At 43.0% G+C, this 15,190-nt stretch overlaps 4 protein-coding genes across 7 annotated transcripts; all 4 read right to left on the reverse strand.

The window, feature by feature from the left end:
• Window positions 1-154: 154 nt before the first annotated feature.
• LOC129586685 (uncharacterized) lies at window positions 155-5,533 on the reverse strand. 3 transcript variants are annotated; one of them, XM_055480025.1, is made up of 6 exons: window positions 5,274-5,533; window positions 3,775-5,054; window positions 2,652-3,696; window positions 1,769-2,575; window positions 1,263-1,697; window positions 155-1,200 (listed from the first exon to the last, which is right to left on the reverse strand). In XM_055480025.1, the coding sequence occupies exons 1-6, from the start codon at window positions 5,379-5,381 to the stop codon at window positions 352-354; spliced, it is 4,524 nt and encodes a 1,507-aa protein (XP_055336000.1). In that variant the 5' UTR covers window positions 5,382-5,533; the 3' UTR covers window positions 155-351. The 3 variants fall into 3 exon arrangements, with proteins under 3 accessions (XP_055336000.1, XP_055336001.1, XP_055336002.1); XM_055480026.1 differs by having other exon boundaries at window positions 3,775-4,944; window positions 5,274-5,414; XM_055480027.1 differs by lacking the exon at window positions 5,274-5,533 and having other exon boundaries at window positions 3,775-4,252; window positions 4,327-4,465.
• On the reverse strand, window positions 5,532-9,366 carry LOC129586686 (uncharacterized). Of its 2 annotated transcripts, none has more exons than XM_055480029.1 (2): window positions 7,352-9,366; window positions 5,532-7,281 (listed from the first exon to the last, which is right to left on the reverse strand). In XM_055480029.1, the coding sequence occupies exon 2, from the start codon at window positions 7,259-7,261 to the stop codon at window positions 5,663-5,665; it is 1,599 nt and encodes a 532-aa protein (XP_055336004.1). In that variant the 5' UTR covers window positions 7,262-7,281; window positions 7,352-9,366; the 3' UTR covers window positions 5,532-5,662. The 2 variants fall into 2 exon arrangements, with proteins under 2 accessions (XP_055336004.1, XP_055336003.1); XM_055480028.1 differs by having other exon boundaries at window positions 5,532-7,288.
• A 1,648-nt stretch (window positions 9,367-11,014) lies between these two features.
• On the reverse strand, window positions 11,015-12,361 carry LOC129586700 (ubiquitin-conjugating enzyme E2 R1-like). The gene is made up of 2 exons (XM_055480048.1): window positions 11,907-12,361; window positions 11,015-11,720 (listed from the first exon to the last, which is right to left on the reverse strand). Exons 1-2 carry the CDS (start codon window positions 12,192-12,194, stop codon window positions 11,256-11,258), a joined length of 753 nt encoding a protein of 250 aa, XP_055336023.1. The 5' UTR covers window positions 12,195-12,361; the 3' UTR covers window positions 11,015-11,255.
• A 265-nt stretch (window positions 12,362-12,626) lies between these two features.
• Window positions 12,627-14,902, reverse strand: LOC129586699 (uncharacterized). The gene is made up of 2 exons (XM_055480047.1): window positions 13,993-14,902; window positions 12,627-13,500 (listed from the first exon to the last, which is right to left on the reverse strand). The coding sequence occupies exons 1-2, from the start codon at window positions 14,492-14,494 to the stop codon at window positions 12,896-12,898; spliced, it is 1,107 nt and encodes a 368-aa protein (XP_055336022.1). The 5' UTR covers window positions 14,495-14,902; the 3' UTR covers window positions 12,627-12,895.
• Window positions 14,903-15,190: the final 288 nt, after the last annotated feature.

Genomic DNA, 15,190 nt, shown 5'->3' on the forward strand with positions numbered 1-15,190 from the left:
AGTGTATCGTATCTGTATTTTATGAAAAAACAGCTACACTCTGTCATACGATAAGTATTCTTTTGATCGCGGCTATGTGGATTATTTGGACCGGATGAAAAGTTCATTCTTAACTTCGCCGAAGAAATAGCCGGTGAATGCAGGATTAGGCAACCAAAGTTGACACTTTCTGCCTGTAACATACCGGTACATAGAACGGTTTTTGCCCGAAATGCACTATTAACAGCAGAAAAATATGAATTACCACCGTCGAACGTTATTTGCGTACTTGGCATGCAATACCATATACGGCAAAATGAAGCAAGTGCCAAAATAATTACACAGCAGACTTAAAAAGGAAACCGTTATCCGCTATTCACTAGCACACATCAGCCTGGAAACGTCATGCCACTGCATTTCCGCACTTTGGATGTTCACTCCATCTGGTACTTTGCTGTGTGTACGACATGCTATCTGGTGTGTGGCAGCCGAATTAAGTTCATCTGAATCAAGAGAGTTCCACCTTCGACTGACTAGTCCTTTACCATAACTTCGTTCCGCACCGTAAATAAATGCTTTCTGTAAATCTTCGCAAACAAGCTTATCCGATGTATTGCATATTTTCAGAAATTCCTCATAAAGCGACATATGGCTATTGGCAGGATTACTGAATAACTCCGGGTCGGATTCCATATGAAAATGTTCGTCCTCAGCTAAAATAAAATGGTTCTTCTGATAGGCCAGTGCGTGATCAATGGGAAGCTCGTTCTCGATTTGAGCATGAATGAATTCGGCTAGCAGAGCAGCGCTAACAAGTTCTCGTTTGTACACTTCATCGATTTTTGCCGTTACCCCAGTATCCACTGTTTTGATCATCTTCTTCAATTCGCTGACGGTGCCTACGGCACAGTTTAATATGGTCTCCAAACGAGCCAGAAGGAATGCACTTTCGTCCTCGATTGCCTTTTCGTGGGTGGATCTTTGCGGCGGCGCAGCTTCGGCGACCGGACTTGCTGGCCGACTCTTATCGTGACCTTTAGCATGCAAGCCCGGTGTCTTTCTAGGATCCTCGGGTTTTTGTAGTGCCAAAGTCAGAGCTTTCCTGGTTTCTTGTTCGGAATCTTCGATTTTTCGCACTGCTTCCTTTACCTTATCAAAAATCTCCCGCAACATAACTTCCTCGACGTTATCTCTTGGTGGCGGAGGCCCCACAACAAGCGCCTATGGCAGAAAATCAAACATGTGTTAGTTCTATCGACCAAATTAAGCGCAGTGTTGCTCACCTGCGTTTTGCTATGCTTTCTTACGGCATCCGGTTGCGACTTGCGATCCACTTTGGCGCCTCCCAGTTTTTTGTTCTGTGACGGTGGAGGTTCGGCCGTTGGCAGCTGCATAGAGGGAGGCTCAGGCGCGTTGATCTTTCGGGCAATGTAGGTTGGGAGCAGAGGATCTCGATTTAGCGGTCGCAGTAGTGTAGAGTTCATACTGGCGGTCGGTTTCTCCGGCTCCGGTGCCTTGGGGTCTTTAGGCTTTTTCGAATCGGCAAAGGTTGGAGTTAGCGTGGGTGGCGGGCGTCTTGTATCGACCGAAAGATTGTTTATGTCGATGTAAGGGATGCTGACTATAATGCCACTCTGTGCTCCCAAGAATTTTGCTTGTGTTGCAAAGATATAATCACGCATGACATTAAGACTGTCAATGTATGTGTCCACCTCTAACTGCAAGGCGCAACAAATGTAGAACATACAGGCATAGCAATAGAATGAGTTGCGAACTGGACAGCACTAACCTGAATCAGCGAAATGTAGTTATCAGCCATAACGGCCATTCTGTCTTCGACCCATCCATTTTTCATAATTTCTTCTTGAACGAAAATATTCTTCGTCCGGTTTGCACCGATGTCGTCAACTAACGATTTATGGAAATCAACAACTTGAGAATGCAAGAGTTCCTTAAACTGCGGTCTGCACCGAATTGCTGCATCAAGGGAGCAAAAAGTATTCTGCCAACGGAAAAGGGTATTTTGAAACTGAAGATCGTGGGATACAGATATGCCCCAGTACAACTGCTTGCATTCAGTGAGTTGCTGAAGAATCGTTCTTTTTATATTGCTGATGGAATCGAAAATGAGGTTGGCCGTAGTAAAGTGGGTCAGTTCTACAGAACGCCAACATTCCGCCAGAAACTGATATACGAGAAACAAACTGGATTGCTGGAAGCGACGATTTTTTTGTTGAACCGTTTGCTCTTCCGCAAGCGGAAACGAAAGTAATGATGGGTAGAGATCTTGCGCCCGCTTAGAATCATGGTGAGGAGCGGCCGTTTTAGAGACATCTATTGAAATATCGTGGAGCAGTTTTGTCGGTTTCTGTACCGAAGGTTTGCTAGGTCCCTGTCCAACTACTGTTCGGTACTCACAATCCCTATATTCCAAATCCTTTATGTCCGATGAAAATGCAGGCTTGCTGAAGTCTGTTAGCTTCGAGTTGAGTGAATTCAAAAGACCCGTTTCCATATTTTGAAGTGACATTGTTATCAATGCGTTTTGCAAGCGAAGTACCAAGTATCCGTTTGGGTAGATTCCGCCAAGGGTAGTCTAAGCAAAGTGAAACGTTGCTCTCAAATAAGTGTCCAATTGACTACTGTAATAATCATAGCTTTCCCGTACTGACCTTTAAATAAAGTTGTTCTATACGTTGCTCGAACATATCCCATTGCATTTTTAGCCTTGTACTGATACTTCGTAGCTGGTTTTTTAGAAGATTTTGGAGCTGGTTCTCCGTCAGTGTTGGAAGTTTAGCCAAAGATTCCTTTTGCAATGCGGGGCACAAGCTAGAATTTTCGCCCGAGTTCCATTCCGCATCGTCATAGTCACTTAGGTCGTCTTCGCTGGATTGATAAGGCAATTGCGGTATCCCAAACGTTTTCTTTTCGTCTTTTGCGAACACATGCAAGTAATCTCGAACTTTCGGGTTGCCTAAATCTGATTTGCGTGGGGGCCTCGGTATCTTAAGCCGGTTAAGCTCGTCGTCATCACTTATTTCTGCTTCTTTAGCTTCTCGTGCTGTACGTTTCTGGGAAGCGCTTGGCTGACCTTTAGTGGACTTCGCGGCGTCCGCTTTTATCTTGTTCGGATCTTGCTTTTTTCCATCGGCTCCCTTTTTTAAATCTTTTTTGTTCTCTTCGGCTACTTTAGGCGCAAGAAACGCATCCGGACCGGAGGAGCCATAAATAAACGTGCGCAGCGCAGAGCGACGAGATTCAGTTTCCGAGTTGTCAAAGTCTCTATTCGGAACGGAATCCGCGTAAGTGTAAAGGCCCGAAATAACGTCACTCTCTTCTTTTTTTAGCGAATAGCGCAAATCTTGTTCCAACACTTCGACACACTTTTGGATGCTGTAATGGGTGGCGTCATTCCCCAAGCTAATATCGATAAAACTGATATCTAATTTTGTCGAAGCAGGCGGAGTTGCGTGGTGGCCGGCACTGGTTACCCCTATGTTCGTTATTAACTCATCCGGTGCAGGTCGAAGACCCTTGAGGACATCCACCACCGGATGGGTCACAATACTCTCCAACTTGTTCTCGAGATCCCGGGCTAAACGCTCCTCAATCGTTTTAACACTTTCAACAAGAGAAAAGCTTTCATCCAGCTGCACGATATGTGAAGCTAACGTTTTCTGACGATCCAGCAGACCAGACTGCATTTCCGACGTGCTGTAAATGTATAATAGTTATCAGCACATTTGAAAGCAGTTAGTTGAAGGGTTAAACGCAATTACCAAATCGCCCTACAATTGCAAGATTCTCTTTTGCACTGCACTGTATTCATCCGGGCTCATAGGAACATCCTCTACACTAGGTATCAACGGCTTTTCTTGCACGCGCTCTACGAAGTAACTTTCTCGTAGTCGACGAAATGCTGTAGCCGCATCAGTTGTTAATACTGCAATCAGGTTGAATGGATGTTTTGGCTCGTCGGGCGGATTGTGAGGATTAACTTCGCCAGTCAGCAAGGACTTTTCTTGTTTATGCAGTCCTGACAATTTTTCATAGTCATAACCATTTAATCCGTCACGCAGTGCGCAGATTTGGCGCTGAGTCAACGGAAATTCGTCAACAACAAAGCCGCGCACATCGTTTTGGTAGAAGAGCATGAAACGCACCAATAACAGATTAGTCAGGGTATCGTCCAAAAAAACATGATCGGTGCTGGCTTGGTGTATAACGTTTTTATAAGGCAAAAAATCCAGAAAACAGGCGTATCGCGAGACTGCAACGGAATTATTCAGTATTTCGTCCATATAGCGGTACAAATAACTTAGGCTAATAAGATGAAGTCCGTACCGTTGGGCCAGAATTCGAGCCAACTGTGTTTTTCCCGCTTTGGGTGTTCCAACGACCGCAATGTTTGTCAAAATTGGGTTGAGAGCAGGCTGCATTGTGCGCAAACCTGGATTCCATTCCGAAGTATGATTTAGCAATTTGTCCACGATAACCGAAAAAAGAACGGAGCTTCTGCGATTAATGTGACCAACCGGGCGACATTTTCTCCATTGACCACTCCACTTAAGGTATTTCGTATAATTATCGCCTAAAGCTGAAGCACGCGCGTCGTCGATTTTCATCACTGCATCTTTCCGAAACAGGTCCTTAAGATCATTTGCGTAATCGGTACTGGCATTTTTGGATATTAATGGAAGAGCTAATTGCTGTTTAACCATTTGGGCGGAAGCGTTGACAAGGTCGTCAATGGCACGGTTGGTAACGCTATCGTACGAACGATGCACACATAACGCAACTCCTTCTGCCAGTTCTTGAAAAAATCGGGAATTTTGCTGGAAATGGTGCTCCAGCTTACGGGAAATCACCTCCGCTCTTCGGACAACTGATTCGGCTATTGGGTCGAAAATCGGAGGCTCTGGTGGTAGTGTCAGATGTGTGAGGAACTGCACAGAATTCTTTCTGACAATATCAAAAAGGTCACTTAAATCGTGACCACTGCCGACAACATTGTGAATTATCGGACTTTGGAACTCAGAACTCTCGTTTAGTTGGTACTTAAGTTGCACATCCTAAAAATGCATTATCAGTGAATATTATTGTAACTATTAAAATAGAATGCGCTTTGAGAGATTTGAAAACGTGGAAGGCGAAATGCGCAAACTCGGCAGCGGGGTTGCTTGTCGCCAATTTGCTTGAATCTACGAAAATATTCTGCAGGCATGGAAGTTGAGTTGGATCTTCCCGAGCGTTACCGTTGAAATTTTATAATACAAATGTAAAACACTTACATTTCGAAATAAATAATCCCAAAGGATTCCATGCTGAACCTTGCTGACCAGACAAGGACCAGCTCGCAATAAATTGTCCCAGTTAGTTGCTGCACTTAACATATGCATTTCCAAAGAGGCTTTTGAAAAAATTGACTACCGAATCTGTATTATGTTATTATAATTTCACATTTGTTATGTTTCTCAGGTTGTGAAGTCTAACCCTTTTTTTTTTAATAAATGTTCTCAACATTGTTGATAATTCTAATAGATTGTTGTTGTTGTTGTTGTTGCATAAACATACAGCGTAGTCCTTTCGAGGACCATTGCTCCAACAAATATAAAATTATCAGAATTGCCAAGGGAACAGAGTAAGCATAGACAGTAAAAACTAGTCGCTTATCATTGGATCACCGAAATCTGTTTGAGAACTCCAAAACTTTAGAAAGCAGCGGCAACAGCCACTTTATGTTAAGGAAACTCAGTCCTGTAAAGCCAGCATGTTCCAGGAAACTTCGCAAAACAGTAAACGAGGGATGCTTATAGATAGAACAATGATAGAAAAAGTGGTATGTTGTTTCCGGTGCAAAACCACAAGAGCACAAAGATGGATTCCCATATATCTGAGAAGGTCGGGACGCGTTAAGTCTAGAATGGTCCATTCGAAGTTGGGTCAGAAGTCCCTGCATTTTTCGTGTGACCGGTACTGGCTTTCTCCATATCGAGTAAGACACATTCGGTTGGACATTGTAGAGAGCTCTCCCTTTTTGAGATGCTGACCAATTTTTCTGCCATTCGGCAGAAATTGTAGTGCTTAATAGTTGTCTAAACGACGCTTTTGACAACGGCAGTTGCAAACCTCCGTTTTCCGGTAAATGCGCTCCTTGTTTTGCCGCCAAATCTGCCATTTCATTTCCATAAATACCAATATGAGCTGGGATCCACTGAAGGGTTACTTCAACACCGCGCGAAAGCAACCACAGCAGACAGTCCTGTACTTCTTTGATGTCTTTGTTAGGCGAACCATAAATAGTGGCACTGATACCATCCAATACAGCTTTCGAGTCAGAATATAGAAAAGCACGACGCACTTCCGACTGCCCCATGTACAGCAAAGCTTGATGGACTGCATACAATTCCGCTTGCGCAACAGTTGCGTGAGCCGGTAGTCGGTATTCTTTCCGGTACACTGCTTGGCCAGTAAAAACAACAACAGCAGCTCCAACATTATCGCCTTGTTTTGATCCATCGGTATAAATTAACATATGTCCTGTAGAGAGGAGACGCTTGGCAGCTATATGGTGATTCACGGCTGATGCTTGCAGTGCTGAAATGATGACCCTGGAGCGCAAAGACGCGTAGACGTAGGGAAGAACTTGCTGTACACTAAAAACAACATTGGTAGGAAACTTCAACCCCATCGCATCCAGGCGCTGCACAATGTACGACGATGGAGATTTGTGCAAGTGTTGTTGTTCAGGGTATTGTACCAAAGCATGTGCTATGTTCATATCTTTCAGTGTTTGTAAGCGATAGAGGGACATCGCAGCCACTTCAAGAAGATGTAAGTTCATTGGAGTTAACTGGGCTTCGACGTCTAATGCGACAGTAGGAGATGTGTTTTGGGCTCCGGTAATAAGCACTGCAGCCAGCCGTTGAACTTTGTTGATTTTGGCAGATAGTGACTTCCCAATTCCACACCAAGCGACTGCAGCATAAGTGAGAACAGGACGGACAGCACCAATGTAATACCGGCGCATGATGTGGTAGTTGACACCCCAGTATTTCTTGCAAATGGGTCGAAGTTTACTGAGCCGGCCATACGCGTTCTGGGTTGCGCGAGCAACCTGATGTGTCCAAGTTAGCTGGGGATCGAACACTATTCCCAGGTATTTCAGCTTATCCACAGGATGAACTGTATGTTGACCGAATAATACAGGAGACTGCGTCGGAACATTTCTTTTACATGTAAAGTGCATCAGTTCGGTTTTGTCAAATGCAAACGGCATTTCGGCTTCAATAGACCATTCTGCATTCTCAACAAGTAGACCATTAATCCGGGAACAATTATCTGTTATAGAGGGCGATCGGACTAGTACCATTAGATCGTCTGCGTATGCTTGTCCCATGAATCCGGTGTATTCATTAAACTTCTTTAAAAGGTCATCAATGAAAATAATAAACAGCAGTGGGGAGAGCGGAGAACCTTGAGGAACACTACGGGTTAAATAAAACTGATCTCCTTGGCCGCTTTGACTAACGGCTTTGATGGTTCTGTGTAGCAGAAAACTTCGCATCCACTTCACGATCCAGAACGGGCACCCGAGAGCTTTTAACCGGTTCAGCAGTAGAGAATGTGAAACGTTATCGTACGCACCCAGTAAATCCAGCGTCACCATCGATGTTGCTTCTTTTCTTCTGAATCCTTCCTTAATGAAGTCAACTGCACTTAACAAAGCATCCGCGGTGCCATGAGCCGGTCTGAAGCCAAACTGCCGTTTGTGTATCCAGCCGTTAGTCAAACCATAGAAGTGTATTCGCGATATCATAAGCTTTTCCAGTTGTTTCCCCAAAACCGAAAGCAGTGTAATTGGTCGTAATGCATTGTGCTTGAATAAGTCGGGCGTCCAGGCTTACGTATAATGGAGACATTACCGCATCGCCACGGTTTAGGAAAGTGACCAAGTGTCAAGGAAGCGTTAAATATTCGCAAAAGTAGCGGTAAAAGAATAGGCAGCAGTTTCTGAATTAATGACATCTGGATTCCATCTGGTCCTGGTGCACGGTGCGATGGAGCCGATGTTATAGACTGTGTAAGTTCAGCTTCTGTAATAAGAACAGTGCCGTCAGGTAGCGATTGAAAATCGTTTGTCTCTGTAACTTCCGGAATATCCGATGGGAGTGGAGACGCTTTGAGCAGATCCGTAGCGAAGTAGTTTAGTTTTTCTTTTTCAACGGACAGCGTTGCACCTTTGCCAGTAACAATTTCGTCGATTCCTCCATTTTCCCGAGGGTTGCAATGCCGGTTATAGGCCTGCCATGCTTGTTCAGGAGACATTTTTCCTAGATTTTCTCGAAAATATCGACGTTTTGCGCTCTTAACTGCATTTTTAAATTCTGCCCGGATACGCTTGTAGTTAATCCAGTTCTCTAGGGTGTTTCTAAGTCTCCAAATTCTGAAGAACCGGAACATCTTTTGTCGCTTTGTGCTGAGATTAATGCTCCACCATGGCGTTGCTACCTGACGGTTTCTAGAAAGGGGAACGTGTAGCGTGATGCCGTAATTCAATCCATTGTGTAATTGCTCTGTCAATGCATCCAAATCTGACGGCGTTTCACAGTCCGCTGCCAACAATTCATCAACCATGTCCGAGGTGTACAGTTGAAAGCCTGTCCAATCCGCTCTTCTATAGTTGAGTCTTTTGCGTGAAGAAGTGCCGACACCGATGTCGCAAAGTGACAAGAGAACTGGTAAATGGTCGGATCCTGTAAGCCAGTTAGCTTCGGCTTTAACTGCGCAGTCAATTGTTGCTGATAGATCGTTGTCAGTCCAAACCAAATCGATCACAGAATACCCTCCTACTGCATTTATAAACGTGGACACAAATGGTGGACTGCGCAGCTGCAAATTCCGCTTCAGCATAGCTTCTACCAAAAGGTCACCATAATTGTCAGCTCTCGTATCCCAAATTGTATGATGTGCATTGAAGTCTCCACAGACCACAGCTTTGAAGCCTTGAGTTTTGTCATGCAAAGTGTTGAGCAGGGCGGTAAAAGTATTGTAGTTTGTCGAAGGTGGACGATAAACGGAAGCGAAAGCCACACGACCAGCAGTGGTTATGACTGAAGCAATACACAAGTTATCTTCATGATGAAGCAGCAAAGGTTGCACGGAAAAACTGAGTTTCGAGAAATAAGTAGCTGCAGAACTGGGTTCATTAGGCGGAAATCTCCACCACTGGGAAAGGGTGACGGGGTTAGTTACTGCCTTCAAGGTGACCGTGAAAGACTTCTAAAACATTGTTGCGTGGAGCAATTAATATTCCAATACAGAGAGAGTAGTGTAGTAAGTAATAAAAACTGAATTTTTTAACAATAGATTTCAGGACTGAAAAGTGCGAATTTCGTGAAGTTGTATCACACCGGAAGCCTTTGTAAATTAAAGAGATGTCTGCCGGTGACATTCATAGCCGGGGCCGGCTTTAGTGGGCTTACCGCATGGGAACTTTTGCTTTCGCGCGTTCTTATGCATAATTACATCGCGCGTTCTTATGCATTTCTAAATCGTATGAATTTACAAAGGTATATTGTGAAAGCAAAATAGTGGAAATCGTTCCAATTCGTTGAAAACGACCGACATTTACGTACTACCTACTACTCATAGTTATACGTTTGCTTGCAAAATTTGGAAAAGATCGATCGGATCGTTTGGATTAGATCTATAATGAGACTTTTGTACCCCTCAATTCTTTTTAAGCATTTTAAAATTTTTGGCACATTTTGAAATTTTCGGCACACTTTCGTGCATGAGCAGAAGACGAAAACGCAACGTCTGCTCGATGGAAGCGAGTGGAAAACTGCGACTGTCTGATCAAATTACTGTAATCAAAAACTCTCGGTGCATATGGTTAAAATTGCTGACAAGGGACAAGTGAGTGTATGACCACGAAGCACGACCACCAAAACTACCCCTGGAATGTTTGCCCATTGTGTGTGTGCAGTACGAGACTACTGATCAGGTCAGCTGAATGAACAGAAATTACGGGAACTGGTGTGAACTGTTCCCAGAAATTAAGACTATGGGAGAACCGAACCGATACCCCTGCTCACCGCTCAGTGCTTGAGGTGCCAAGTGCACAGAATCACACAAGGGGTCACACTTTCCACTGACCAAACCTACACAAGAAACGGGAAGCATGCAACGTAGACCAGATGAGACCAGAACCGTCAACCATCTGTGTCAACGAATTGTGTCAAATGCATTTTCTCGTTTCAGAATGAAATATTTATTCTGAAGCGATCGAAATTCAGAGCTATTCAACCCGTAGTCCATACCAATGGACGGAAATTACAGGACCTGCTATTGCGTATGAACGGGAGACAGTGCGGCATCGCATAGCGTTCTAGTATTATTATTTTTACTATTGTCATCTTCCTGGAGCAGGCAATCCATTCCATGGAATTTCGACAGTGACGTTACAGTTGTTAAAATGACAAAGCTTTGTCTGGTCGAAATTTTGCGGCCTGTATTTCAGACCTCGAAGTGCAGTAAATCAAAATTAATAATACACGTTCAAATAATATCTGGTACTACTTCATATGTTTGGGGCTGTCCTAGCACGTAATGTAATGCCGAAAGCTCTTTCGACGCTACGCAATCTTCGAAAAAGAAACGCACACAAAAACCATGCTGTTAAAAAATGGACGGAAATAAAAGATTCTTTTAAATTTTTCTTCGCCTCGTTTATATGTTGCGTTCTAAACTTCTAATAAATAAATCTTGGACAATATATTAAACATTACTTTTTATATATTATATGTACATCAAATATTCAAACTTCCGATCATACAAAAACTATTTTTTAGGGAATCGACTGTAGACCACAAGAGCATCTGAGGCGAAGCCGAAGATGACTCTTGTGTATCTATATTACTCGCAGGAATTGCTGTAACTGTAGCATATCCGCGCGAATCGAATTTCGGGCTGAAAGTCAGCGACGGGTTTTTTTCAATAGCATGCCTTAAAACTCACAGCAAACATCTGTGGAAGACAACGATTTAATGCTGTCCAACGGTTTATCTCAAAATAGAAAGACAGGTAAAATCGACAACCGGCAGACGACTACGCAGCTATTCAGGTCAAGATAGCGCAGCTGCAGTACGTAACAACGAAGGACAGTTGGAAATATTCCTAAACCACATTTAAATAGAATTATTATTTTTTCATTTGAGTTCACAGTCCAATCATTTCAAGTCCTATAAAACAGATGGCATAACTTCTTTTTATAAACCAGTTGGCTCCTCATCGTCACTAAAAGTATAAATGCTGTTTTCGTCTATATCTCCGAGATCCGAGTAGGAAATTTCACTATCGCCGGCTGACCCTTTGTTGCTGATAGCTTCAGTAATGCTGTCGGACTTCTTCATGCAATAGTCTTCTATTGTTGTGGGAATTCGAACTCCATCTCTAACTGCTTCGATCCTCGAAGATTCAACATTCTCTTTAACACGGTGCACATATTCTGGGTCGCCATTTTCTTTCCATCTCCGATACGTAACAGACGCTTCGACATTGGCGGCGCTATTGATATTAGGCTCATTAAGTAACGATATGACTGACATCAGGACAGAATGAGCGTTTTGGGTTGGGTTCCAGCGTTCACATGGCAGCTCTCCTGAATGCGGATCGTCTGTCGGTGGATGCAGAATGCTGATACACACTGTTCCATTCTTATATATGTTCGGATGCTGGAAAAAGTAAGCTATTTAGCCACAATAAAGCGTCTGGTTATGCCGCAAATGAGCATTTAATTGATTTAAAGTAATTTAAAATGATCGGGACTCTCGGCTAGATTCATTACCGCATACGTATCACTGTCAGTTACACAGAAAAAAAATATAAAACGGCACAACGTAAGCTGACCACAGTGATACCCATAAGCAGTTAAAAAACCGAACTGTCGGAGGCTGAAATGGATACTCAGGTGGGAACTTCATCAATGCTCGAAAATAGCCTCCTGCATATATCGTATCTGGCGGACCAAAAATCGTGACCTCCCATTCACAAATATTGTCATCTTTTCCCAGCTTGACCTTAAAGCCTTCCATTGGTTCCTTCTGCAAGTTTTGGTATTCGTTCATTAACACTCGCATTGCATGGTTGCTTATACCGCTGTTAGCCCGATAAGATCTGGAGCTGCCAGGCTGATTCGAGCGCGCCATTCAGATATTATAATATTTTATGTTCAGTTTGGCAGCAGCCAAATGTGAGAATCTGAGAAGTGACGCAGTGCTGGACAATGAAAAAAATCTTGTCAGAGTAATTCCTCAAGTGTACCTACTGCAAGCAATAGCCGGTCCCGGGGGTTCCGGTACAGAGAAGCAGCGTGCCGTTTATCATGGAGTGTCCTCTGTGTATCCCTTGGCAACAGCAGTATCCCCCCATTTCGGCCGCCGGACATTTCGGCTGTTTCGGCTGCCTGACATTTGGGCCGCAGGACAGTTCGGCCGCCTGACAATTCGGCCGCCGGCATTTTATACCGGCCGGCTTCTTGGCTACCGCTTATACTGACTGGTCTCTAACACTTATTATTAATTTGTTATCAATAACTCCGTAGGTACGTACGAACATAACGGCGGCTACCTCTTCCGAAATTTAGTACGGATTATCAACATATGCTAGGATGGTTTTACTTAACAGGCAAATGATGAATCTAGATACGATTAAATTAATTAACAGCTGAACAGCAATTAACAAAGAAATAAATTAAACGAACTCACAAGCATAAGAAATAACCAAAACAAAAATAAATAAAAATGACCAAAAATGTTGATGTCAGTTACCAAATTGTTAGTGTTTTAGTATAATAGTAATGAGTACTCATTTACGTATACAGTTCAGTTATTCTGATTTCAACCAGATTTTACAACAAAATTTCCAAATTAATCGCAACTGATCTGAGGTAACTGATTGCATCCATCTGCCCGTAGCTGGACGCTACTTTCTTGAGCCGTTTGGTGACCTCCATGTACTTCTTTTTCTGCTTCGGCTCGGCACCAACCATACGTGCAGCGGCTTCCGTTTGCTGGTGGACAATTTCCCGGCACAGCAAATTAAAAAACTGATATATGCCGGGGTGGTCCTTATTGACAGCGTCAGCAAATGTGCGATGCCATGCTTCCAACCGATTAGTTGTACGGTGAATGTCGTTCGCAAGTCTGTCCGAGCAACTCCAAAATTCGACCGGATACAGCGGCTTCATGGCAATGCATCTGTTTCCTGCAAATACGTTTCGGCCAGTATACGTCGTCCATAAGTATTCAATGAAAGCGTCATTCTGCTTGAATGGGAAGTCCGGTGAATTTAGAAGTTCGGCAAGCACTCGGTGGACGTCATTTACAGGCACAAATGCGAGAGCGAACACCATACGGCATGACATGCTGAACTCGGAATTAGTTGCATACATGGGTCCATGTCCTAAGCTGACAAGCTTCCGGTACAGACTCTGCCCGAAACGAAAATTGCACCCTGAAAATATTTCCTTATCAAAATTATGATTAACTGTCACGTTCGAAAGTATGAAGAAAACATGAAATGCTGAAAGAAAGTGTACTAATCAATTATGCATCAAATTGGACTGGAATAATAAATTGTTTAATTTAATAGCCTATTAAGTAAAATTTATTACTGATGATAATTATTAATGCTAATGAAAATGGAAAGTATCATTATTTAATAAATTTAACTTAAGTTATTATTGTTAATATCAGTTATAAATGTTTAATTGTCATTTGATTAACAGTGTTTTTGTTAACAATAATGTTTTTCATTATAATAATATTTTTTTCAAATATTTCAAAAAATAACAAACAAATAATACGAAATAGCAACAGTTTAAATGGGGACAATTAAATTTTATTTCATTAACATTAAGACAAAACATTTTAAAAGTTATTACTTGAAAACTCAAGACTTAATACCAGCTTAATAACAGTATTACAAAATGGATTTCAATGTCACCTCTCAGTTTTGCCGTGGGAAAAACTTTGCGAAACGCAATAATTGAGGACTGCTCGAAATCCATCACCATGTATTCCGGCCCAACATCCACAGACTGATTTTTTTGCATCAGTTCATCGCGAATTAATGTAAAAAGGCGGCGGTAGGTGAGCTCAGACTTATTTGGCAACAGTGCGAATATAAGGGGAGCCGTTGCACCACAAATGTCGCCATGCACCGTGTACAGCTGAGTAAAAATGGGCGGACTAACGCTGAATGTGCCGTCGCTGAGCCAAACATTTGTTCGCGCAAGGTATTCAAAACACTTGGGATCCCCAAAAACAATAATGCGGAACGGATCTTCTGCGCCAGTATCAGCAATCAAGATGGACTCCTTTCGCGCGGTCTCTTTTAAAAAATAGGTTCCATCAATATCAGCCAGACAGTTTACTTTGGTTGTGGGAACATTTTCAGCCTGTCTTTGGCGCCCAGTGGTTCGGGCAAGGGCGTCGTAAGATGGCATTGTCACTGCAGCACTGATGGGAATTTCAGCCCGCACTTCGTCAATCACCTGGCGAGGACGTTCCAGTGTTCGCAGCTCGCTCCTTCACCACCGCTCTAGCCGTATTGGCCGTAACCTTAATGATGTCCGGGGCATGTGAATGTTGGCCACGCTCAACCGCTTTGCCATTACTGTAATGCAGTCGTGCACTGCAGCGGTCCTTCTCACGACAACGCCAGATCGTACAGTCTTTGGTTTTATCTCCTCCACGGTTCCAGGCTGTGATGTACTCATAACCGTTAAAATTTAACACTGTGCCCTTACGATTGGTAGTCGAAAAGGTTACTTGGGCCATAATCTAACGAAGAGTTGGAACAACTCAATAACCAGAACTGGATCAGCAAAAAAATTGAAACAACCAACTGCCACGGTTTAGAATGCAAAATGCAATCAAGCAAATGTGCGTTCCATTTGCTTAGGATGCTGCTATTGTATAATCGAATCCATGCACATTAAGCACACAGATACTGCTATACTACTGTATACTACTCGTAATATCCGCTCATTTTCGAATCTGCTGCGCATCTGTACAGTACGTAATGCATATTTCGAATCTACCGCACTGTTTGCACATGTGCTGATCTGCATAATATAAATTTAAGTTCTGTACCATTGTACACGTATTGTAATTAAAATATTAATTGTAATCGTATTGTA

The sequence above is a fragment of the Paramacrobiotus metropolitanus genome, unplaced genomic scaffold (genome assembly GCF_019649055.1).
Source record: "Paramacrobiotus metropolitanus isolate TYO unplaced genomic scaffold, Prichtersi_v1.0 Parri_scaffold0000022, whole genome shotgun sequence".
Taxonomy (NCBI): domain Eukaryota; kingdom Metazoa; phylum Tardigrada; class Eutardigrada; order Parachela; family Macrobiotidae; genus Paramacrobiotus; species Paramacrobiotus metropolitanus.